The sequence below is a fragment of the Plectrocnemia conspersa genome, unplaced genomic scaffold (genome assembly GCF_051122295.1).
Source record: "Plectrocnemia conspersa isolate PC_06_02 unplaced genomic scaffold, ASM5112229v1 ptg000013l, whole genome shotgun sequence".
NCBI classification, from domain to species: domain Eukaryota; kingdom Metazoa; phylum Arthropoda; class Insecta; order Trichoptera; family Polycentropodidae; genus Plectrocnemia; species Plectrocnemia conspersa.
This window is the reverse complement of record NW_028277177.1, coordinates 13,972,147-13,997,336: the sequence shown is the minus strand read 5'-3', so window position 1 is coordinate 13,997,336 and position 25,190 is coordinate 13,972,147. Positions and strand designations below refer to the sequence as shown.

The 25,190-nt window shown below is 39.5% G+C and overlaps 4 protein-coding genes across 9 annotated transcripts; 1 reads left to right on the top strand and 3 right to left on the bottom strand.

Moving 5' to 3' along the window:
- Window positions 1-3,772: 3,772 nt before the first annotated feature.
- On the bottom strand, window positions 3,773-7,162 carry Polr3G (RNA polymerase III subunit G). 3 transcript variants are annotated; one of them, XM_088201394.1, is made up of 6 exons: window positions 7,081-7,130; window positions 4,847-4,940; window positions 4,542-4,698; window positions 4,345-4,473; window positions 4,128-4,276; window positions 3,773-4,058 (listed from the first exon to the last, which is right to left on the bottom strand). In XM_088201394.1, exons 3-6 carry the CDS (start codon window positions 4,692-4,694, stop codon window positions 3,821-3,823), a joined length of 669 nt encoding a protein of 222 aa, XP_088057520.1. In that variant the 5' UTR covers window positions 4,695-4,698; window positions 4,847-4,940; window positions 7,081-7,130; the 3' UTR covers window positions 3,773-3,820. The 3 variants fall into 3 exon arrangements, with proteins under 3 accessions (XP_088057520.1, XP_088057519.1, XP_088057521.1); XM_088201393.1 differs by lacking the exon at window positions 4,847-4,940 and having other exon boundaries at window positions 7,081-7,162; XM_088201395.1 differs by lacking the exon at window positions 7,081-7,130 and having other exon boundaries at window positions 4,542-4,777; window positions 4,847-4,935.
- A 4,575-nt stretch (window positions 7,163-11,737) lies between these two features.
- On the bottom strand, window positions 11,738-12,577 carry LOC148227360 (uncharacterized). Its single transcript, XM_088201392.1, has one exon. The coding sequence runs from the start codon at window positions 12,575-12,577 to the stop codon at window positions 11,738-11,740; it is 840 nt and encodes a 279-aa protein (XP_088057518.1).
- A 1,547-nt stretch (window positions 12,578-14,124) lies between these two features.
- On the top strand, window positions 14,125-21,276 carry Ctf4 (Chromosome transmission fidelity 4). 3 transcript variants are annotated; one of them, XM_088201387.1, is made up of 17 exons: window positions 14,125-14,203; window positions 14,743-14,821; window positions 14,884-15,127; window positions 16,939-17,185; window positions 17,260-17,375; window positions 17,442-17,610; window positions 17,677-17,814; window positions 17,885-18,131; window positions 18,194-18,373; window positions 18,442-18,604; window positions 19,489-19,615; window positions 19,675-19,889; window positions 19,949-20,047; window positions 20,118-20,240; window positions 20,308-20,598; window positions 20,664-20,825; window positions 20,889-21,276. In XM_088201387.1, exons 2-17 carry the CDS (start codon window positions 14,751-14,753, stop codon window positions 21,159-21,161), a joined length of 2,865 nt encoding a protein of 954 aa, XP_088057513.1. In that variant the 5' UTR covers window positions 14,125-14,203; window positions 14,743-14,750; the 3' UTR covers window positions 21,162-21,276. The 3 variants fall into 3 exon arrangements, with proteins under 3 accessions (XP_088057513.1, XP_088057512.1, XP_088057514.1); XM_088201386.1 differs by having other exon boundaries at window positions 14,125-14,244; XM_088201388.1 differs by having other exon boundaries at window positions 14,125-14,425.
- LOC148227358 (mitochondrial enolase superfamily member 1-like) lies at window positions 21,171-24,615 on the bottom strand. Of its 2 annotated transcripts, none has more exons than XM_088201391.1 (10): window positions 24,495-24,615; window positions 24,028-24,124; window positions 23,740-23,958; window positions 23,557-23,679; window positions 23,248-23,398; window positions 22,725-22,882; window positions 22,516-22,658; window positions 21,764-21,927; window positions 21,511-21,692; window positions 21,171-21,387 (listed from the first exon to the last, which is right to left on the bottom strand). In XM_088201391.1, the coding sequence occupies exons 2-10, from the start codon at window positions 24,121-24,123 to the stop codon at window positions 21,277-21,279; spliced, it is 1,347 nt and encodes a 448-aa protein (XP_088057517.1). In that variant the 5' UTR covers window position 24,124; window positions 24,495-24,615; the 3' UTR covers window positions 21,171-21,276. The 2 variants fall into 2 exon arrangements, with proteins under 2 accessions (XP_088057517.1, XP_088057516.1); XM_088201390.1 differs by lacking the exon at window positions 24,495-24,615 and adding an exon at window positions 24,210-24,395.
- Between the last annotated feature and the right edge of the window lie 575 nt (window positions 24,616-25,190).

Sequence of the window (25,190 nt, the reverse complement as noted above, 5' to 3'; positions counted from 1 at the left end):
TTGTATTATATTTTTTATCATTGCTATGTAAAATATTAATTCTAAAAAGGGCATTCCTTTTTACTTTTTGTAAGGTTAACATGGCAACAAAAAATACCTATTAACCAGTATTTTAAAGTTGAAATTGAAAATTAATGCATTTTCTGAGATATCGGTTCATGTTATCGGATTTCATGTTATCTACCTTTCAGTATAGACTTGGCAGCATGCGATCATTTATTACTTTTAAATCTAAAACAACTTTATAGTGATGTGAGATGAAAGTATGATGCCAAGGGAAAAAGTTTGCAATTAATATATATGATACATTTGTTAATTTATCTACCGTCCCTCGTATATAACATATCACCGGTTACACTTGGGAATTTATCTGCGGAACTTAAAAGAGCTGCAGTCCCGCAGTTCCTAGTACGAGCCGCTTCATATTTTACATGCATTTATGTGTATAAAGACCTGTTCTACATTCAATATGATTGTCGATTTTGGAGAAGACAAACCAGTGTAAAATAAAAGAAAATGTGTATAAATGCGATTTATAAACAAAAGCAAAGGGGTCACTAAACGAGACCTCCAACGCGTCGTACTCGCGCACGTGAGGGCCCCACGGTCCGATGGAACTGTGTTTGGCTGAATAAGGTTGTATACAGAGCACTTAGTGGATCAGTGCTAACACACAGGTCTCCGACACGTGGTCAATCTACCGGTGCCACACAAGGGTCTCGTCTGCCCTTTGACGAGGCACCGACGCGGGGCGCATGCTTCGGCACCCTGTGCCCCTTTCAAAACCTCACATCACACATGGCTCGCTTTGAAGTAGGTAAAATAAATATGTCCAACGCCAAACACAACTTACAAGTTGACCGAATGACACTTGTTTATATATTTAGAAAAAGAAAAAGGAATTCGGTTACGTCTCTGGATTTGTTCCGAGGCGAGTTTTCCCTAGCTTCCTATCTCATTGTATGTATATCGAACAGAAGCTACCTTTTCTCTACAGTAATACACTAATAATATATACTATAAATATGTATTTTCATTAATAACGGGTATGAGAAAGATCACCCCTGGCAAAATGAAAAGTATTATTCCAAAATAAATTTATTGCGCGACCGAAAGATTAAAAGTTTTTAGTACCAAGTTTTTACAATATTTTTTTTTTCTAATGGGCTCTCTTTTTCATATTAATTATTTATTTACTAATAGTTATTAACAATAAATAACTGATTACTATTGTTGTATAAATACACCGCTGTAACTTAACAGACGTTAAACCAATGCGTTAACAGGCGTATAACAAAACAATAGTTTAGACACATTAACCTCTAGTAATTGGAGAAATACGTTTTTATTAGTGCAATTAGTGTAGTTAGCATCAGTGCCTATTAATTTATAATTTTATAAAAAATATCTATCTGAAGCGTAAAGGTGTCCATAGTCGCTTCGATAGTAGTTCTCTATTGAAGTCGTCGGTACATGTTCTCGAGCGCGTGTATTGGAGGTGATGCTTAACAGGAGACGAGGCGTAAGTACGTGGTCAAGAAATACCTTGGAGCGAAGTAGTAGTCCGAGCGTCGAGACATAGTGCAGTCGATGTTGTGCCGCGTTATACACACTGTCGTGCGAATACGTCGTATCCCCACACCGTATGCTGGAGGAGATCGTAGGAATGCAGGCGTAAGTTTCAATGGATGCTAGGTCCACGGGTACCGCTCGCAGATACGCGTGTGCCGTGTCATTTGACTTGCGTCAAAATGTATGAGTCGCTACATAGCTACAGCAAAAGGTGTAATCTACTGTCTGTAAAATTTCAAGTCAAAACAAATACATAAGACAACAAAACTGCCATTTGTCTTTACCTAAATCGGTACATCTCTTCCGCCCAATCACAATGCATAGATGTAGAGGCACGTGATGGCCACTAATTATATCCGCTGACTCTTGAAAGTAAACAAACTGTGCTAACCTTAAGTGTCAGCATGTTTATTTTTATATAAGGCAATTACTAACCTATAAATTATTATTATTTTGCAACAAATTTTGAATTCTTGACTTTTCTGCGTCTGAAGAAGTCTTCAGTCTTCTCCGAAGATCGAATTGAACTCTAGATTTCGAACATCGTGGTTGGATAAAAATTGACGTGAAGAGGGAAGCCGTTGCTTTCTCGATCTTCTCAGACTTAATGGCCGGCGTAGCTCCACTTGGTGCGAGTTCAGATGAACTCTCTTGTGTCCCAAGCAGGATTAACAGATTTCAAATTTGATCTCGCAGGACAAAAACTTCGTTTTGCCCATTTAAAAATGTATCTAATAAAGAAAACAACAAAAATAATTTAGAGAAATTTTTATTTATCCTAAAAAATATTTAATATTTATCACTTGATTTTTTTTTTAAATTGTACTTCCGAAATTATATTTTATCTTCAACTCGGCTTCCATTTTTTGTACAATCAGCCTACATATTTCAATCTTTACATCAAGCACTCGTCATTAGACTAAAAAACATTTGTATTTGTAAATGTCCGAACGGCCGTTAGATTTGGTTATAGCTAATCCCTGATTTCTGAACGTCTTAACAGTCACTCTGTTTATTGCGCTTTTAGCGTGTATTACGTTTCTCACGGTCAATGCGTTAATTATACTTGACTGATTGTCGCCAGTGGTCCCCATAAGATTCATGACAAAATTAATTACTACAACATCCTCAAAAAATATGAACTTAAAGAATGCTGCTAAATTAATTTTTATTTATTATATGTAAAATATATAAAAATCAATCACCTTTTCTGCTTTTCTAATTCTATCTTATTAGCCTAGTAAATCAGCCTAGATTTGATTGTGGTGTCATTTTCTTTAAGTACAAATAGTGTTTGTAAAAACCCTAGAATTTCTTGTTGCACAGCCAAATATACTACGCCTTTTTTACATAAATGATAAACTTTTGAGAAAAAACAATTTAAAATCAGTTATTTAAAAAACATCCAAAAATTGGTCTTATGAAAAATTAATTACATTTTTCAAATAAAAAACAAAAAAAAACTGCGGCTAAATTAATACAATTTACTAAAATAACAGTATTTTTTGCTATGTATTATTTGAATTCGTTAGACAGAAGGAAACGACTTAGACATTGCTTCCCCTTTCTTGTCCCGTCGTTTTCTCTCAAGGAATTGCAGTCCTAAATTTTGAGTAACAGTCGCCTCTTGCATCGTAGCCTAGAATGTTTATGTATAACGTAATATTAAACAATAAAAATCGATTCTGCTACAGAAATCGTACTTACACACTTAACGTTTTCTGTGTACCCCTCTAAAATATGCATATCAAACTCACTTACACTGCAGGTCACATAAACTGTGATTGAATCGGTCAACAATAAGTTGTCGCAGGGCAGTTAAGGAATCCGCCCCCGCACTGCAGTATAAGACGACGACAAATATATCCCACAGGGTGAACATTGGGGAATCTCCTCTCCGATCTGTGTGTTAGTACATGGAATATTTACAATCTATTAATTAACTGTTGTGATATTTTGTCGAATTTATGTACATATCAAACATATATGTATGTACCTTCTACTCTAGTTATATAAATTATTATTGTGAAAAGTATTCCAAAAACTGTTTTTGAACAAGGAGTCAATGCTAATCATGCAGAGTAATCTAAAGCAGTTGCAATTTTAATTGAAAATTACTTTAAATTAGCCACAGTGCGAGAACATATTAAATAATTTTAATATCCTAATTATTATAAACTGGGATATATTACGCAATCAATTTGTTATAAATATAATGTATTTATTGGTATAAAAATATGTAAGTAAATTAATACACAGGTCCCTCATCAAGGTTATCATCTTCATCATCGAAACCTTCGCCATTATCAAAATAATTATTTAAATAATCTGTGTTATCGTCCATCTCTTCGTCTGCATCTTCCTCTTCTTCTTTTTCAGATACTTGTTCTTCTTCGTCGCTCGAATTCTTATCAGCTTCCCCAACTTCTGTTTTTTCCTCTTCAGTAGTCTTTTCATTCTTTTCCAATTCCTCTAATTTCTTTAATCTGTAAAATAAATCCATAATAATAAATTAAAAATATCATAAAACACAATAATTATATTATAATAATGACCTTTTTGTAACATCTAATTGTTTTGATAATTTTCTTTTAATGGCTCTAGATGCATTTGATCGCCTCTCTTGAGATGGCCGTAATTCCCTCGGCATGTAAGACCAACAACAATACGAAGACTTATCATTTTTGCTATCAACTGACAAAACCTAAAAGAAATAAAAGACATATTTTAACACTTCTCTCATTATATAAATGTATGCTTATAATATATCACTTTATATTTATCCGAATATCTTTCTATATCAGTTTTCTTCTCTTCTGGTTGAATAAACGAAGGTGAGTCATGAAAATAATCATTCAACTGTTTTTTCAAAATTAACATGTAATCCATAGAAGCGTCCATCTATAATAAAAAATATTTTTTTTATTTTATCAAAAGAAGTTTATTTTTTTAAATCTATTCATACTTACACGCAACGGCAACGGAGGATTTTCCAACTTTGGGTATAGCGGCGGAGGCGCTAATGTTGGTCCAGGACCCTCGCCTCTTCCTGCACCTATACTTTGCAGCTGTTCATACGTTAATGAAGTGGCACTTTTTCCACCCCAAGATTTGCCAGCCATTGTGCTAATAAATCGCAAAAAAGCAGACAAAAACTTTATTACAATTCCAATACATAATTATTGTCAATTAGACAATGCTTTATCTGAAAATGTATACAGAGACATAGAAAACATGTTAATATTTACGATTCATGATGTAAGAATAATTATACCTTTGAAATTGTAGAATATATTAGAATAGTCATACACATGGAGATTATGTATCTTCATATTGTTGTTTAATAATGAATGAAAGTACAGACATTTCTGTAGAAGAAAAATATTAGTAAACACAAAATATAGGCTAGAATCTGAATCATATTAGACAAGATTTATATGTATTATTAGGTGGCACTGTATAAAAAAATCTAGGAATAGATGACGCATGGTAACAGGTGCTATTGATTAATCCATTTTTGATTGGTGTTCCAATATTGGAACATTTCATTTTTTATCCCCACTCCTATATGCATTAACCAATATGAATTGAGATTGCATCAATCGACAACTAGCAAGTCGTGGGAAACGTTTGGTGCATTATTTTTTCAGGTTTGAATCTATCGGAGTGAGCAGTGGTTTTTTTTAAAAGCATAATTTACGTTCAACAAGAAATGTCATCTGACAAGTTAGATTAGTCATTTTTATATATTGTAAATATTTATTACAATAAATTATTTTCCTAGATTCATTATGTGTATTTTTATTCACAAAATTATCTATGTTCCTAAATTGAAACACTGGGATAATATTTACTAATGTTGATTTTTTTTTCCACCCAGAATCTTTACAAAATTAGAAATGGAGGAATTTGTAGAGGATGAGAATTTTAGGGGGATGTAAAATTTGTAGATGTGTTTATATCACTTCCCGAAGATAGCGTTGAGACTGAAAAGGACAGCGGTGAAGAAAATGAAAATGTTGATATAAATTATCTAAGCGGGCGCTAGTTGCAAGCTCATACTCTTCACTCATTGACAGGAGTTTATTATTTGGATGAAATAAGTTTATAAAGCTGTAGTAAAAATATGGGATTAGGAGTTAGTGTTTCAGTAGTTATGAATTTGGCGACGAATCTTCCGAAAAATATCCCGTTCAAAATCTATGGTGATAATCATTTGCAAACACTAGGGTATGACTATACGGTAACAACAATGGTTAAATCATATCTTTCCAAGTAAATGCTTATCTTGATATTTTGTAAATGTTTTGTTAAGAAATGATATGTTTTAATAAATTACAACACAAACCAAGTTAAAGAATTCAACGACTTAAGAATACATATCTTTTAAAATTTAACAAAAGCTCAATGGTCTCCGCTAAAGCAAATTTACCGGAAATTGTAATCTTTTAAAGTTAAAAGGCATATTGGTTGGTATTTTCACCTCTAGCACAGCTAGTTAAAATTGTTGCCTGAATTTCTTTCAGTAGCAATGTTTTGACACACAACTCAGTTATTACCTGACAGGCGTAAGCGTTACAATGGAGTAAATCTGTACCAACTGGGTAAATCAATCAGATATAATGAACACCTACAAGTAAGTATTACTTATCAGACTGAAAGTCTGTGAATCGGTGACATCTATATTATTAATTACAAAATATTATTTGTAAATACAATTTATAATCAAAATATGTCACTGCAGCTGGATCCGGTTTTATATAATAGTGCATTTTTTATAAATAAAAATTCGTGTGCCTCTCAAACCCGCAACCTCAGAAATACTAGTCCAAATCATTACGAACTAGGCTATTCCTTATATGTATATTATAGCAAGAAAAGACGGAGATAAAATTTAAGTATGTAATTATGTGGGTATTAAAAGACAAAGAATTTAAAAAGCTTTTGAATCTTCTGATCAAGCACCGATTGTGTAAACGTAATTGTTAATGCGATAATTCAAAAATAAGAACAATTGTATAAAAAATTTAAGTTAATATCATAAAAGTGCATTAGCTTGAATTATGGATAAAAAATCTGGATAAATTGTAAAGGAAGACGTAAAAAGAACATTTTTTGTTTAATAAATTAGGAGATCAAAAAAATTTACTTACCCTTATACGTATATCAAAATTATTTGGTATTTTAAATTGTTATGAGTTATTGATTTTATGTGAAGAGTGCGTTTGCGTATATATTTACAAAAAAATATATATCGCCAGTGTCATGAAATTAAACATGTTTGTATAAAACATACATTCAATATACCTTAACGAATGTAATATTTGTTGATTTATATTACAACAATAGGCTTTAAGGTTAGTTTCATATACAAAACAAAGTTAGGGTTAATTTGTGATTTTGATGAATAAAATAGCTGTATATATAGTATAGACAGACAACATGGCGTTAAATATACATTTTTGTTTTAAAAACAAGCATAGAAAAGTGTTAAATAACATAATTTACCTTTATAAAGTATAGGAACGCGTGTTGTGTGGAAACGTCAAAAATCAGCTGTTTGTGCGTCTTCTTCTTCTTCTTCTAATGTAATACATTGCTTAATTTATATGAAATGTTTTTCTTTATTATTAAATAATTTAAATAATTAGATATATATTAATTGATAATAGAGTTGTCGGAGAGGGTAAGTTTGCTATGTTAAGCTCTCACGACATTCACTCACGACACTCACTTTGATAGTTTGGCGTAGCACTGCGGGTGGGCGCAGCCCTACAGGATGCGGCGCCGATGGGGCGCGGTGCTGCGGGGGGCGCAGCCCTACAGGATGCGGCTCCGGTGGAGACGCGGTGCTGCGGGGGGCGCAGCCTTACAGGATGCGGTGCCGATGGGGCGCGGTGCTGCGGGGGCGCAGCCCTACAGGTTGCGGTGCCGATGGGGCGTGGTGCTGCGGGGGGCGCAGCCCTACAGGATGCGGCTCCGGTGGAGGCGCGGTGCAGCGGGGGGCGCAGCCCTACAGGATGCGGCTCCGGTGGAGGCGTGGTGCTGCGGGGGGCGCAGCCCTACAGGATGCGGCTCCGGTGGAGGCGTGGTGCTGCGGGGGGCGCAGCCCTACAGGATGCGGCTCCGGTGGAGGCGCGGTGCTGCGGGGGGCGCAGCCCTACAGGATGCGGCTCCGGTGGAGGCGCGGTGCTGCGGGGGGCGCAGCCCTACAGGATGCGGCGCCGATGGAGGCGTGGTGCTGCGGGGGGCGCAGCCCTACAGGATGCGGCTCCGGTGGAGGCGCGGTGCTGCGGGGGGCGCAGCCCTACAGGATGCGGCGCCGATGGGGGCGCGGTGCTACGGGGGGCGCAGCCCTACAGGATGCGGCGCCGAAGGGGGCGCGGCGTGTCAACTTTGAGGTTATGATAGGCCGCGACCACGTGCGTGGTTCTCCGGGCGCCGGTGGGTGCGCGGTGGGGCTGCGGGGGGCATCTAACGGCGCTGTGATGTCGCTCCAGCGGGCGTTGGGCTTCGACCGGCGCCTATGGGGGCGCGCGGCGGGGCTCCTGTGGTCATCGGGCAATCGCGGCGTCTCTCCGGCGTGTCCAGGACTCTAGCGGGTGCTCGGGGGCTCGCGATGGCGCTCCGGCGGAATTAGGCCCAAAACTCTACCTCGTAATGTCTGGGGGCTCTGGCTGTGAAGGTCTCGACGGTCGGCAGGTTTTCGCCCGGTCAGATGGGGGCTCCGGCGGCGCTGCGAGGCGATGGGAGCGGATTCGGACAGCGTCCCCACGCCCGTCCGCCGAAAGCAGCGCTTTCGGCACGTCCTCTCAGCTTCGGGTCCCGTTCGGAATAGGCCGAGCTTTTGCGTCCCCAAGCGCGTTAAGGGATGGTTTTGGTCTTAACGCCGTGGTCGGTGAGCAGCGATCGGCGCTAGGGGTGCAACGCCTTTCCGGCCCGATTCCTTGTTATGTGTAGCACTAGGTCGCTACACCACTCCCCTCCTAGTGGTTTCCTCCTGGAATCCACGATTAATCCAGAAACCGAGCCGGAAAACGAACACGTCTCCCGCCTCTTGTCTGCGTGAGGTCTGTAGGAGTTTGTGCTATTTCTGACGGAGAGCTCGCTGGCGCGAGTATAGCTGGCTGCCAGTTGGCGCTGTTTGGCGTGGACGCTTGGGCGTCTGGTTTTGTATGGGTGTGGTCTGGCGTTTGTATATACGCCGGTTTTAAACGGTCGATGGAGATTGTCGTGTGGCTTCCTCGCACGTTTACAACCATCCATTTGGGTCGCCGTTGAATGACCTCATACGGGCCGTCGTAGGGGGAACTGAGAGGTCCCCGTGCTGCGTCACGTCTTACGAACACGTGCGTCGTCGTCGGTAAATCTTTGAAGATGAACGTTGGACGCACTCCGTGTGATCTCGGCTGGGCGGGCGACAGTTGCTGCATACGCCCTCGAAGTCGGTCTGCAAAATCTGGCGTAATCGTACTTGGTGCGGCTTGTCGCGGTGCCAGAAATTCACCAGGAAGACGCAGGTTTTGTCCATACACCAGTTCTGCAGGTGTAGCTTGCGCATCTTCTCGCCAAGCAGCTCTGATGCCCATTAGCACCGTCGGTAACGCCTCTGTCCAACGTTCGTCTTGATGGCACCTGAGAGCGGCCTTCAACTGGCGGTGGAGCCTCTCTATCATCCCGTTTGCCTGCGGGTGATAGGCTGTTGTTCGTTTGTGTGATGAGCCGAATGCATGATTCAACTCCTTGAATAGGGCGCTCTCGAACTGCCGGCCTTGGTCCGTCGTAATCCTAAGTGGGGTGCCAAATCTTGTGATCCACCCGCTGTAAAGTTTCCTAGCCACAGTCTCGGCCGTGATGTCTTCTATCGCGTAAGCTTCCGGCCAGCGGGTGAATCGATCGATGCATGTCAAAATATATTTCTTCCCTTCTGATACCGGGAGAGGGCCGACGATGTCGATATGAATGTGCTCAAATCGGCCTTCCGGGGGTCGAAAACTTCCGATCGGTGAAGACACATGCCTGGACACCTTTGATCTTTGACACTCTAAGCACTCGCGGGCCCATCGCTTGCAGTCAGAACGAAGCCGGGGCCAGAAAAACCTGTCGGCGACGAGCTTCATCGTTGGTCGGCCACCTGGGTGTGAAGGTGAGTGGCAAATGTCAAAAGCTTGCTTCCGGAACTGTTGTGGCAAATATGGACGCTCTTTTCCTAGAGATGTGTCGCACCAAATGGTGGTGCTGGACTCGGGTAGGCTGATGGGACTCAAGGCTGTCCAAGGAGTCTGTGGGTCGGCTGTTTGCTGACGCTCTAACTCCTGGTAGTCTATTTGTTGGCTGCTGACGATCTCTACTCGCGATAGGGCGTCCGCCACTACGTTGTCGCTGCCGGAAACGTGCCGAATATCGGTCGTAAATTGGGCGACAAAGTCCGTATGGCGGAACTGGCGCGGGGAAGCCTTCTCCGGCTTCTGCTGAAATACAAATGTCAGAGGCTTGTGGTCGGTAAAAATAATGAACTCCCGGCCTTCCACCATGTGTCTAAAATGTCTGACTGCTTGGTAGATGGCAAGGAGCTCCCGGTCGTAAGCGCTGTATTTGACCTGTGCCGGTGCCAATTTCTTGGAATAAAACGCTATTGGCAGCCATCCGTCTGAAGATCGCTGCTGAAGACTTGCGCCGATAGCGTGTTCCGAAGCGTCCGCAAATATTGCTAGGTCTTGACTTGGATCAGGATGCGCGAGAAGGGCGGCATTCATTAACCCTTGCTTGCATGCCGCAAATGCTTCCTCTAAGTCGCCGTTCCATGTGATTGGGTCCTTGTTCGCTGTGGTGCCTCTAAGCTGGTCCGTCAGTAACCGCTGAGCTGCGGACGCTCCAGGGATGAATCTTCGATAAAAGTTTATCATCCCTAGAAAACGCCGCATTTTCTTGACGGTGTCTGGGCGCGGGAAGTTGGCGATAGCGTCGACCTTTTCCGGGAGAGGGCTGGTCCCGTTTTCATTGACGCGGTAGCCGAGAAAGTCGACCTCCGTTTTTCCGAAAATGCTTTTCGCTGCGTTGACCAACACTCCATATTCTTTGAGGCGCGCAAAAAGTTGTCGGAGGTGATCTTTGTGCTGGGCGTGATCTTCGGAGGCTACTATGATATCGTCTATGTAGACGAAGCAGAAGTCGAGTCCTCGCAGTGCTGCGTCAATGAACCGTTGGAATGTTTGTGCCGCGTTTCTCAGGCCGAATGACATAAAAGGAAACTCGTAGAGGCCAAACGGTGTCGATATTGCGGTCTTTTTTATGTCATCCGGGGCGACCGGGATTTGATGATACGCCCGTACCAGGTCGATGGTGCTGAATACCTTTCGATTCGCCAGCGCGTGCGAAAAATCTTCTATGTGTGGCACCGGATAGCGGTCTGGGATGGTTCGCGCGTTGAGGGCTCTATAGTCACCGCAAGGTCGCCACTCTCCCGGCGTCTTCTTCGGGACGATATGCAGTGGCGATGACCATGAACTGTCTGATGGGCGGATGGTACCATCGCTCAAGAGGGTCCTAAACTCTTCCTTAGCGACCCTGAGTTTGTCAGGGGCAAGTCTTCGGGGGCGACTGAACACCGATGGTCCTGGTGTGGTTCTTATGTGGTGCACAGTGGTATGTTGCACTGGTCGCAGAGCTCTGTTTCCGGCGGGTTGTGTTATCTCCGGAAACTTTTTCAGGAGAGAATGATAGTCGCTGTCGATATCGGCTGACGATATCGACTTGATGTGCGGTGGTTCTTCTGCGACGTGCGGGCTACCCGGGGCCCTGAAAGAGGTTACTCCGTCGACGAGGCGGGCGTTCTTCAGGTCCACGAGTAGATTGAAGTGCCGCAGGAAGTCAGCACCGATGATCGGCGACTGCACGTCTGCAATAATGAATTGCCACTGAAACTCGCGGCGAAGTCCGAAGTCCAGTGACAATTCCTTCCAGCCGAAAGTCTTTATAGTCGATCCGTTAGCCGCAAACAATTGGTATGGCACCGGACGAAGTACTCCAGCAATTTTCTTTCGTGGAAACACGCACAAGTCCGAACCCGTATCTACCAAAAACCGCACTTTGGATCTTTTGTCCGTAATTATGAGACGGCAACTGGTAGGGCTTAACACGCCGGCCGTCGTTGGCGGTAGCCCCGTTAGTTTTTTTTTACTCTACTTTTACAAGGTGGCGAGCACCTTACGGCTTTGGCCCCAAACTGCGTATGATACCAGCAAACGCCGTCCGTATGGGGTCGGTCCCTGGACTGGCTTCTCGGTTGGTAGCGGCTCCATGACGAACTTGGTTGCCTTGCTCTGGAGCTGCTCCGTGGGCTTCCTTCTCTGCCTCGGTATTGCGGGCGGTCGTTCAGGTGTTGAGTAAGCTCCATCCGGCGCAATTTCTTGCTCAGGTCCTCGACGGTATTCCGCAACTCCGCTACTTCGTCCTCTGACGTCCGCCGTAACGGTTGCTGGATAGCGGTTACTTGGGGTGCTGGTGGTGGTATTGCTGGAGCCTGGAGGGCGGCAGTCTGGAATTGCGAAATTTCCGCAATTCTGTCCGCCGTTGCAGCAATCCTATCCAGCTCGCAGTCCATGGATCCAGCAATGCCCGTCTGTATGTACGCTGGTAAGCGAATCTGCCAGAAGGTTTTAAGCATCGTTTCTGGAAAACTGGGTCCAGCAAGCCTTCTCAGCTCCCGCAAAAAGGCTGATGGCTTCCTGTCCCCCATCTCGGCTTGTTCGAACAGGCGCCTAGTCTCCTGCTCCTTCGAGGCTCCCGTGCGCGAAATTATAGCCGCCTTGAGAGCACCATACGCATATCCAACGGGCGCAGACTCAATAACGTCCTGGACCTCTTCCAACACGAATATGGGCAGACAATTGAGCGTTTTACAGTATTTCGCGTTATCTGCTGTGATTCGGTGGTGCTGGAAGAGCGTTTCTAATATGGTGAACCACAGTCGGGGGTTATGGGTGCAAAATGCTGGGGCTGTCATGGTTGGGACATTAACAGCCTCAACTGCTGGTGGTGGGTTCACCGGGGCGGCTGGTGGGGCATCCATTTTAGCAGGAATAAAAAAAAAAAAAAAAAAAAAAAAAAATCAGTAGAATAAAAAACGGGCTACGTGATCACGTCGGGGTCACCAATTGTCGGAGAGGGTAAGTTTGCTATGTTAAGCTCTCACGACATTCACTCACGACACTCACTTTGATAGTTTGGCGTAGCACTGCGGGTGGGCGCAGCCCTACAGGATGCGGCGCCGATGGGGCGCGGTGCTGCGGGGGGCGCAGCCCTACAGGATGCGGCTCCGGTGGAGACGCGGTGCTGCGGGGGGCGCAGCCTTACAGGATGCGGTGCCGATGGGGCGCGGTGCTGCGGGGGCGCAGCCCTACAGGTTGCGGTGCCGATGGGGCGTGGTGCTGCGGGGGGCGCAGCCCTACAGGATGCGGCTCCGGTGGAGGCGCGGTGCAGCGGGGGGCGCAGCCCTACAGGATGCGGCTCCGGTGGAGGCGTGGTGCTGCGGGGGGCGCAGCCCTACAGGATGCGGCTCCGGTGGAGGCGTGGTGCTGCGGGGGGCGCAGCCCTACAGGATGCGGCTCCGGTGGAGGCGCGGTGCTGCGGGGGGCGCAGCCCTACAGGATGCGGCTCCGGTGGAGGCGCGGTGCTGCGGGGGGCGCAGCCCTACAGGATGCGGCGCCGATGGAGGCGTGGTGCTGCGGGGGGCGCAGCCCTACAGGATGCGGCTCCGGTGGAGGCGCGGTGCTGCGGGGGGCGCAGCCCTACAGGATGCGGCGCCGATGGGGGCGCGGTGCTACGGGGGGCGCAGCCCTACAGGATGCGGCGCCGAAGGGGGCGCGGCGTGTCAACTTTGAGGTTATGATAGGCCGCGACCACGTGCGTGGTTCTCCGGGCGCCGGTGGGTGCGCGGTGGGGCTGCGGGGGGCATCTAACGGCGCTGTGATGTCGCTCCAGCGGGCGTTGGGCTTCGACCGGCGCCTATGGGGGCGCGCGGCGGGGCTCCTGTGGTCATCGGGCAATCGCGGCGTCTCTCCGGCGTGTCCAGGACTCTAGCGGGTGCTCGGGGGCTCGCGATGGCGCTCCGGCGGAATTAGGCCCAAAACTCTACCTCGTAATGTCTGGGGGCTCTGGCTGTGAAGGTCTCGACGGTCGGCAGGTTTTCGCCCGGTCAGATGGGGGCTCCGGCGGCGCTGCGAGGCGATGGGAGCGGATTCGGACAGCGTCCCCACGCCCGTCCGCCGAAAGCAGCGCTTTCGGCACGTCCTCTCAGCTTCGGGTCCCGTTCGGAATAGGCCGAGCTTTTGCGTCCCCAAGCGCGTTAAGGGATGGTTTTGGTCTTAACGCCGTGGTCGGTGAGCAGCGATCGGCGCTAGGGGTGCAACGCCTTTCCGGCCCGATTCCTTGTTATGTGTAGCACTAGGTCGCTACACCGTTATTAAAATACTTATTAGTAATATATTATTTTATTTTAAACATTCAAGTGACGTTTGTTGTTGCAATTTTATGTTATGGCAACACTGCGAAGAAGTTCCCGCGAGTTCGCCAGAGTTGACACTTGAAGAGTGCTTGCTTAACGAATTTCCTAATAAAAATAACCAATAACGTAAATAAATTACTTTACAACTTACGTAAATAGTTTTTATCGTAAGTTTTTAATTTAATTTTAAAGAATATGCGTATATTGTATTGTATTACTGCCTAAATAAATGTATTACTACTCAAGGTGACCAAATTTTGAAAATATCATAGGAAAAAAAACGAAAGTAAAAAGGCTGTATTCAATTTTTTTGTTTGAGGAGGATAAATTGCTGAGGGAGCCAAAAAAGTAATTTTAGAATTTTTTGTTTAAAGACCATCCCCGGAAATCTTGTTCAAAGAGAATAAAAGAGGACAGATTGCTGCGGGAACAAAAAAAAATAAAAAGGTCATTTCGAAAATTTTGCTCAAGGAGACTAAACCTCATCATAGGACGTCTGGTCACCTTACACTACTAGAATATTTGTTAAATATTATATATAGTAGTTGATCAGACAGCATTGAATTCAAATATATTATTAATTAACACCACTTCATATTTATATTAGATTAAGACAATTACTTTAATGTACAATAATCTACTTTATAAATTGTATCAATTTTTAGGATTTAAAATGGAGCGACGTCCGCCGCGTTATGCTCACGCCGAAGGCCACACTCATATAATATACACGAGCGATGGAAGGTATAATCACATAATAAATTAGCGTTGAAGATTTAAACTAACCAAAAAATATTCTTCCTTAGTGAACTTTTAACTTGTGGATCTGACGGAGACGTCAGAGTGTGGTCGGGCTTGGAAGACGATGACCCGCGTAGTGTGTGCGTCGGCGAGTGGGCACTTGCCGTCACAATTCAAAACGATCGTCTCTACATCTCGACTGATAATCATGCAGTTCAGATATACACATATCCATCGTTCGATAAAGATGGCATTGTTACACGATTCACGGCCCCTGTTACGGATATTGCACTATCGGAAAAACATTCGGTATGTATAAACTTACCATACATGCATGGCCGGTCCTAGGTACCTGGCCGGCTGTGTGCAAGTCAACTTTTCGCCGCCCTCTTATTTCATTAAAATAAATTTTGGGAAAATACAAAAATACTCGTATTTCATGTAGTTTTGTTTTTACAAAATTCAGTATATTTATTAAATATTTACATATATAGTAGACCCCCCAAAAACACGGTAAATTGGAGACGTGCTATTTGGGTGTCCGTTACTTTATGTGTTAGCAAGCCAAAGGAAGGATATCTCACCACATGCGCCTGATTCATACGTACAAATATATAACTCCTGAATAATTGCGAAAAAATCAAATATTTCTCCACTACTATTTCCCTCATCACTTACCACTAATTCAAAATATGAGCAATACAAGGAACAAAGAGTGCTCTTGGAATGCCTATATTTCTACCTCACATATTAGATCCATTGTCGTAACCCTGACTACTAATATTTTGAACATAACTAGTCAATTTTTCTAATAGGAGATCATACAAACCTTCACCGGTAGTATCCGTGATGGGATACAAATCCAAAAAAATTCACATATGACGACTTGTTTATCTGAAGTACTTATACCTACATACCTTACAATAAATGTGATTTGCTCAGTATTTAGGTTCACAGTCAAATATAATAAAAAAATATTTAGAAGATTTCATAACCTGCATTATTTATTTGTTTACACCTGCAGCTAATAAATTAATTATTTCGTTAAGGAAATGTTTTACCCAAGTAATGTGGCATATGAGTTTTAAGCTCCTTTGATTTTTGAACATTATTTAAGTGATCAACATAACAGTATCAAACTTAACAATAATCTCTACAGATTTTAAAAAAATACCGTTATTCCATTTATATACCTGCGAACTTGTTCCTCTAAGTTTAACAAAGTTTATATACCTGCGAACTTATTCCTTTAAGCTTAACAAAGATATGGAATTGGCTTCATTTCCAAGAACTTCATATTCATCTTCGTCTTGAATTTTATATTCCTTCTAGTTTGATGATAATACAGGTACTATGCCCAAATTTCCATCAATGTCCATATCTGGTGCCTGACTTATAGTTTCAGTATGGCCAACAAGAAGAACAAAATCAGCTGCCATTTGTATATTTTCCGGATTTTCAAATAATAAGATTAGTGAAGAACTACTTTGTGTGACGAAAGGATTGCCATGCCAATTAAGAGAAGACGAGTTTGGGCGGTACTTTGGGTACTAACTTCTAGAAGGCGGCAATTTTACAGCTTTATATATTGCATCAAAAATTACACGAAAAAATTCAAATAGAAATTTTAAAGAGTACTTATTCGTACAATAAAAATTGTGTGACGAATAAGGCGTCAATTTTTAAGAAACGGAAATATGATGATTTAGATATCTTCAAAAGCATAAATTTTTCATCCAAAAAATATAAATTTAGTTTAAGAAATACCGATTAGAGAAACTTAAGAGTAAGTGTCTATTCTGTTGTATTTTATTTTCAAATTATAATGAATCACTGAATAATAATAAATTGTCTATTTCCTAAATATTATTTTTTCACTTTTTGTTGAATTGGCCACCCACGTGTTTCCCCCCCCCCCCGCTAGTAACAGCACTGCATAAATGCTAATTTTTCCTCCTCCTTAGAGTTGTCTGGCTGATAATTGAAATAGGAATATATTATATCGAAAAATAAAATTTTTCATTGCCATGATTGCGGTTATACTTACAACGACAATGATTAGTATTAGAGTAAATCAAGATTTGTTTCTACGAAAAACAATAAAATATTAATTATTGCAGGGTCTCATTTGTTGCTCGGAAAATATGGAAGGTAGACTTTGCTCTAAAGATGGAGACAAGTGGAACACCAATACAATGAAGCATCAAGGACCTGTTCTCGGAGTAACCGTATGTCCATCAGGAAAATATTGCATGACGGCATGCGGCGATGGATTATACAGAATCTGGGATTTACAAGATTTCTCCACTATAAAAGAAATACCTGGAATACCTAAAGTCAACAGTTTTTATTCTGCCAAAGTTCTTGGTAAATAATTGCTTTATTCCTATTAATATAATATATTTATACTGTACTATACTTTCTTTAATTTTTCAACAAAGGACGTGCAAACTTTGAGCCTACCACTGGAAATCTATTAGCATATCCTTCAAATAAAGAAATTGTTGTATTAGATACTAAGACTTGGCAACAAAAATTTGCTTTGAGCAACTCGCAAGTAATTATAATATTTATTTAAACAAATAATCATTGAACTCTACTAATTTTATTTCTATTTTATTAGATTAAACCTCCATACTCAATATGTTTATTTTCACCATGCGGAAATTATATTGCTGCAAGTAACACAGTCGGTCAAGTTATTGTATGGAACGTTGACCAACAGATAACTTTAGGCGTTACAGAACATATCAGCTCTTTAAACATTTCATCGATGGCTTGGAATCCTACTGGTTTGTAAATTTAGTGATAATTTATTGAAAATTTTTGGAATACTAAAATATTGCTTCCATATTTAGGTAATGGTGAGCTAGCATTTTGCGATATTTCCGGACAACTAGCAACAATCATCAACTGTTACGAAGATAAAAATGATGAAGCATCAAACGATGAAGATGAAAATCTAGATTTGATCGATATCATAGAGAGAGAAAGAGGTTCTCATTTATGCCCATTCTCATTAATAATTTTAAGTTGAAAATTAATTGCTTTATTTATTTAACGCAGAAGACGGTAATAGTAATTTGGAGTATCCACAAGACAGCGAAGAGGATGACGAGAATACGATATCACTTCGAAAATTGAAAAATGAATCATTAGCAGTGAATAAAGAAGATGCTGACAAAACTATAGTCAGATCGCGCAGTCATTCTCGATCCAGATCTAGATCGAGATCGCCTCAACGAGTAATCGAAAACGTCCCAGCTCAACCCCCATTTCAACCCTCATCCACTCCGTTAAATCTAGAACATAGGTTGAATATATATTATTTATATATTTATATACTTTTATATTATTAATTAATATATTTAATAGATACATGTGCTGGAATGAAATTGGAATAGTGCGTTGTCATTCAAGCGAAGACAATAGTAACATTGAAGTTGAATTTCACGACACAGACACTCATCATAGCATCCATTTGAATAATCATTTAAATCATACTCTTGCAAGTCTATCATCTACTGTTCTTGTGCTGGCTTGTGAAGCACCTAGGTATTAAGATATGATTGCGATGCAATATTATCTTAAAGCTTTTGTTATAATGTATTTTATCCTTTCAGTAAAATTGTATGTATAGCATTAATCGGTGGAAGTAAAGAATGGAGTGTGACTCTCGCAGATATCGAAGAAGTTCTTTGTCTTACAGCCACTGATACGTTAGTTGCAGCTGCTACATCTACTCGACTATTACGTCTTTTTACACCATTTGGAACACAATTACATGTAAGTAATAAATTGAGTACTTTTTTTAATCTATTATAAAGCCCTGGAATTAAACTAGAAATATATAAATCTAATTAGTTTTTGTTTCCGTAATAATATAAATGTAATGTCAGATATTTGCACAATTTACCGATCGAATCTTCAGACTATATCTTACCTCTGAAGGGAGAAATTAGACTGTAAACCTGCTTCTATAAGTAAGTTTCTTCAACAAAAAATTAGGTTGAGATCTGAACGGAGAACTTTTACCATATTTAATCTCGCCTCTAAAGAGAGATGTGGGTAGCAGATTGTAAGCTAAACAAGCTCATTTACCTTTAATAACATGAAAATTACTATTTTAAACAATTGTCAAAAATAAATAGCCTATTTCTTTCTAACATGATCATATTTTGTGCTACTATGCATTTCTTACACATTATTGAATCCTTGAATGGTAAATCTGTATATACTTTCTCATATCATTGACTAAGTCGATACTTTTCTTAATAAATCAACCTGGATTGCTTCATCATGAAAAAATGCCTACGCTTAACTGGTATTGTAGTTTCTGCAAAGAGAGCTTTCTTAGACGACTTATTTTTTGTTCTATTTAACTTGTAATTAATTCTTAAAAGTACACTTTTAATTATTTTGCACCTTTGCCCTTATTTGGTGACCTGGCTACTTCACGTGTGGCTGGTTTTTCCACTGCTTGAGATGACGCATCAGAATAATAATCTGTAGTTTTTTAAGATGCTTTGTGAACCATACGATGCAAGTGGAAAAAGTAATTCTATGTCCTGGTTGTTCTAAGAATGTGTAACCAGTTGTAAAACCTGACAATTTATTACTCAATAATACAGTTATAAGTAGTAATAACTCACTGAAATATTTTTTTTTAGGTTTTGTCCTTATTAGGATCTCCGGTTTCTTTATCAGGTCGTAAAGGGATTTTAAATGTAATGTATCATTCTGCTGATCCTGGATTACATGATCAACATTTAGCAATGGATGTTATCCATGTGCAAGGTACAAAATAACGTGTATAATAAGTTTAAATAAATATATACAACAATTGATAATTTTAGGAATGTCTGTAAACTGTCGGCGTACTGGCATTATCGTTGCATTATCCATCAGCTCCAGAATCTTATGGTTCGGAGCTACAGAATTTGGTTCACCTGTTACGCTAGATTCAGTGGGAATGCTTCGCTTGTATAGCATAACATCAAACACATGGGTGCCCATTTGCAATACTGCTAATCACTATAAAGGAGTTTCAGACACGTTTTTCGTCATTGCTGTGAGTTATAATTCTTATAAATATCTCTTATCAATTTATAAAAATCTTACAATGAACAGGTTAATGAAACGGCTCAAATTGTCAATGCTATTCTTTGCCGTGGCATCCACTATCCGCTAACAGTGCCAAGACCTATAGCTACAAACTTACCGTTACGCGTAAGTATCTAATGTTAACAAAAATTTTAAATCTTAATACAATCTACATATACATGTAATACATTTTCAGCTACCTTTGTGTGAAATGGATACGGAAAAGGGACAAAATGAAGAGCTTATAAGACGTAACACAGTTTTAACTTCTTCAGAAGATAAGGAAAATCGTACAGAAATTATACTGAAATTATTTGCTGTAAGTAAGGTATTTTTATAAATACTAAATAATGAACTTGATTTATGAGAGTATTTAAATATTTTAGCTCGCGTGCCGTAGTGAAATTGAGCAGCGATCTACTGAAATAATTGAACTGTTACATGACCACCAATTGGCAGTATTGGCTGCTAAATATGCTTCAAGGATAGGCAAATTACATCTAGCAGACAAACTGACGAATCTAGCCGATTCTTGGAAAGAAAATATTGAGACTGAAATTATTGATGATGCACAACAAGAAATTAACGAATCGCTGGACACTGAAGCTCAAGATTTAGATGCAAGTATTATTTTACCGGTCACTAAGAAGAAAGATGTTGCACCACTCAAACCAATGGTAAACATATAGTACTATATCTTGTATCAAATAATATGCTTAAATGTATTTAATATCATTTTTAGCCATTTATGAAATCATCTCAAGGTAGTAAAAATCCATTCAGAAGATCATCAAGCAACGATAAATCTCTATCAAAGAATGGACATGGCAATCCATTAGCGCTTACGGAAAGAACTTTGGTTAATGAACAAATTCAATCACCTGCTGTAACACCTAGACAATCTGTATGATCAATGTGTGTTATTACTCTTTTTTCTTTAGTAATTAATAAATAATTTATATCATAGATTTCAAGTCCGCTTCCAACTGAAAAGTTTCCCGAATGGTATGAGAAAAATAAGGAAGCTCTTTTAAATGAACACGAAGAACTAACACCCTCAGAATTAACTAAGATCGGTGTAAGAACGTTTAAAAGTCTGAAGCTACAGACTAATGCTGAAACTCCAAAGAGAAAGCATTCACCGGAACCTGAAGAACTCAACGATGGTAAAAGTACTCCTACAGTTCAAAAGCAATCTAAACTTGCTGCTTTTTCTTTTCAAAAAAGAAATAAGGATTAATAACAATAGTTTATTTATGTATGTTTAATTTAATTGATTGATATTTATACATATTCACATAAATATATTAAAAAAACTGCATGTTCTTCTTGAATTAATACAATTTATTTAAAAATTATTGCTTTACGAAAAGACCTTCATCCAACATCCTCTTCCATTCGCTTCCATGAGGATATACAAATTTATTCACAGTTTCCTTTGTGAATTCGGTACTATATCCAGGTTTCTAAAAGTTATAATGAATTAATATATTTAGTTGCATTTACATATCACACCTTTTCTTTTTCTCTTCTATTTTGCTGACGTTTCGATGTTGAAGTAATCATCTCAGTTAATAGAGATTACTAACCTCGGGTGCGACATAATTCGCTCCACTCATGACAACTGGATCCACAAAGTGTTCGTGCTGTTGATCAACATATTCGATGAGTCTGTTATCCATAGTACCGGATAAACTGACATAATCCCACATTTGCAAATGCTGTACCATTTCGCAAAGACCGACGCCTCCAGCATGCGGACATACTTTTACTAAAAGCGTTTTAAAAACATAAATTTTAATATTTTTATTGATATCAATATCTTGTATTTAATCCAAGTACCATTTAGTTTGCGAGCCATTAAATAAACGGCTAGAATCTCATTGATTCCTCCAATTCTAGCGCTGTCGATTTGGCAATATTCCAAAGCTTTGGCTTGCATAAACTGCTTAAACATAACACGATTAGCACACATCTCTCCTGTAGCCACACCAATACCAAAAGGTCTAAAAAGTATTATTATATGTATATATTGTTGTTTAAGATTTTACTGGATTTATTCAACACGTTACTTAGCTTTTTGAGATGTGAGGGCATTTGTATTGCACATATGAAATCCTACGGTTTGTCACAATCGAAAGAAGGATAAAAAGAATATTCACAAAGAAGGATAGAACATAGGAACCCGATAAAATGCTTTGATGAAAAATCAACTTCGGCAAACCACACTTTCAATGAAAATCATCATATACTGTGATTCAACTAAAACTTTAGGCAAAATTAAAAACTTATAAAAAATTATAGAGAAGTAATTAAAATCTAAATTAAAGAAAAATAGCACTGAATAATAGAGACGACGTGAAAGCAATTTCGGATACCTGGTTACCGGTTTTAAATCAAGCTAAATTAAATGTCAACAAAATTCATACAAATATAAATTCATTTAAACAAACCAATTCGAGAATCAATGCACTTGTTAAAGTGCGATACGAAAGCCCTCACATCTCAAAAGACTAATAAGTAACCCCTTGAATAAATTCGATAAAAATATAAAACAACAAAATAAAATCTCCAGGACAATTATATAATATTACCGAAGAGCTTCAGCAATTTTTGCATGTCCCAAAACATCATCAGGAGACGTAGGTTCTTCTATCCACATTGGTTTAAATTTAGCCAAATACGTTATCCAATCGATTGCAGTATCAACATCCCATGCTTGATTTGCATCAATCATCTAAAATATAAATATTCTTATAAATCATGTTTTTGCATATCTTTGCTACAAAGATAAAATTAATACCAAATCGTTCTCCCAGCCTATCTCTTCTCTAATTAGACTGCACCTTCGGTAATCATCATCCTTATTGAGTCCAACCTTTATCTTGAAACTTTTATATCCCATACCTAAATATTTCTTTGTCAATCCTTTAATGACATCGTCCGGATATCCCAACCATCCTATCAAATAATACACATATGTAAATAAAATTTATAATAAAAGGCATTACTATTTTGAACCTCGTGTTGTACATTATGAAAAATCATCGAAGGTACATAAAAGTAGTACAAATTAACTGGAAATTTTTCATATGTATTACCAATGGAAAATCTATTATATCTAAAAGGTTTAATCTTATTTTAAATAAGTATTAACTATTGATATATGACTATTTAAATGCTGCACTTAAGCGTAATAATAATAAGGTTGTATCTTATACAAACAGACAGTATATTATTAAATAATTAAACTATTCATAATTTTACAGGCAACTTTTAGCAACGCCTGTTATGTCATTAACAATAATAGTAATAAAAAATCTTACCAACTTGAGTAGTGTAACTAGGATATCCTCTTTTCAATAAACAATCAATTCTCTCGCTTTTGCCATCCTTTGCTTTATGAAGCATTGATATAGCCTCATCTGGAGTGATGACATCAGTGATATATCGAAAATCAATAGTTGACACCAATTCCTTTATTAAATAATAAATTAAATATAAATACCACTGTATGTATTAAAAATTAGCACGCGAGCGAACGAGAGGGAAACTATCTCACTGCATGCTTCTGATATATATATATATATATGTATAAAAAAGAACCACATCTGATGGATGTTTAAGCGGCAAACCTCAGGAGTCAAATCGGTTAACAACTTCCACACCGGTTTGTCTTCTATTCTTGCCCACATGTCCCATAAAGCGTTAATAATAGCAGCAACAGCCAAATGCACAACTCCTTTTTCTGGCCCAATCTAAATTAAAATCATTCCATTATAATTAGATTACTTAAATGTATTTGATCAATTTATTACCCATCTCATTTGAGAATCGCTCGTCAAAGTACGCCAAAAAGAAGCAAAGTCTCCGAATATATCTGACGCATTTCTTCCTAGCAAGAAATGCTTCAGAGAGTTACAAGCCAAGACTACGACTTCAGTCCCACGACCCAACGTAAACGTCAAACCATAACCAAAGTAGCCTCCGTTTGTTTTGATTGTTACGTAAGCACAAGAATAGTTTGGATCTGTGTGCTATAAAAATGTTTGTTATATGTATGTATTTATTTTGAAATATATGTTTGTTTTATAAATATATTTTACCAATGCATCCGATCCGTGACCTCCGAGTGATGTTGGAAAACGTACATCTTCCACGCACACCGAAACAATGTTCAAGTCTTTCTTATCCACCTTCATTCTAAAGAATTTATTTTGAAATGGTTAAACATGGAAGTCTTTAAAATGCTTGTTTTAAATTCAGAGGTTAACTTATGTAATATAACCTCATATACTCAATTAAAGCAATTAGACGTCAAAGTGGATATTAACATTCCAAAGTTCAATATATACATACATAGAATAACTAAAAAATTAGAGTAATTCTTTACATATATGTACTATAGCAACTTTTATGATATATGTATATGTTGGTATAAAATATTGTATGTGTGAATGTCAAAATATTTATCAAGTATTCATTAATTTTGAATTAATAAAATATGATTTTATATCTATATATGACATAATCTTTATGCGATGAAGTGCTTAGTGATAATACCGACTCTTACCTCAGCAACAATAAACTAACTGATACACAGAATTTGTATAACAGCTGTAGATAAGTTCCCTCCTCTTACCTAAGCAACAATAAACTAACTGATACACAGAATTTGTTTGTGTAACAACTGTAGATAAGTTCCAATTATAAAAAATGCAAACTTCTTATCTCTCATTGTTTCAATACATATAAATAATTTTGCAGGAGAGATTTATTTTGGTGAGCATTAAAAGAAAGAGTTATTAGAAAATAAATATATACATAAACTACTACTCGATTATGTCCAATTTTCAAGGTCGCTGAGATTTTTTTATTTTTATACAATAGAACTGTATTTCGAATCATCAGGATGCATCAAATCACTGAGAGTGAGATAATATCAATGAATCGTCGTTCTGCTAGACAGGAAAATATTTTGCTGGTACCCCTGAATATATGCATGCATTGATAAAAAAATATTTATTTAAAAAAGGTCAAAAGAACAATACTTTTGCCCCATATGTCCCCATCCAAGAGTGCCCCGGTTCGTTTTCGTATAGTCGAAGCAAAACGTGCACAACACTCAGCACGATGGGCACACGACTTTGAATTAATATCTATAAATCATCACTTGAGACCTGAAGCAGTCGCATTATTGTAAATTATTTGTTATAAAACTAGTTTAAGAGCGAAAAAGACACTTCATTCCCCAATGATGCTTTGAATA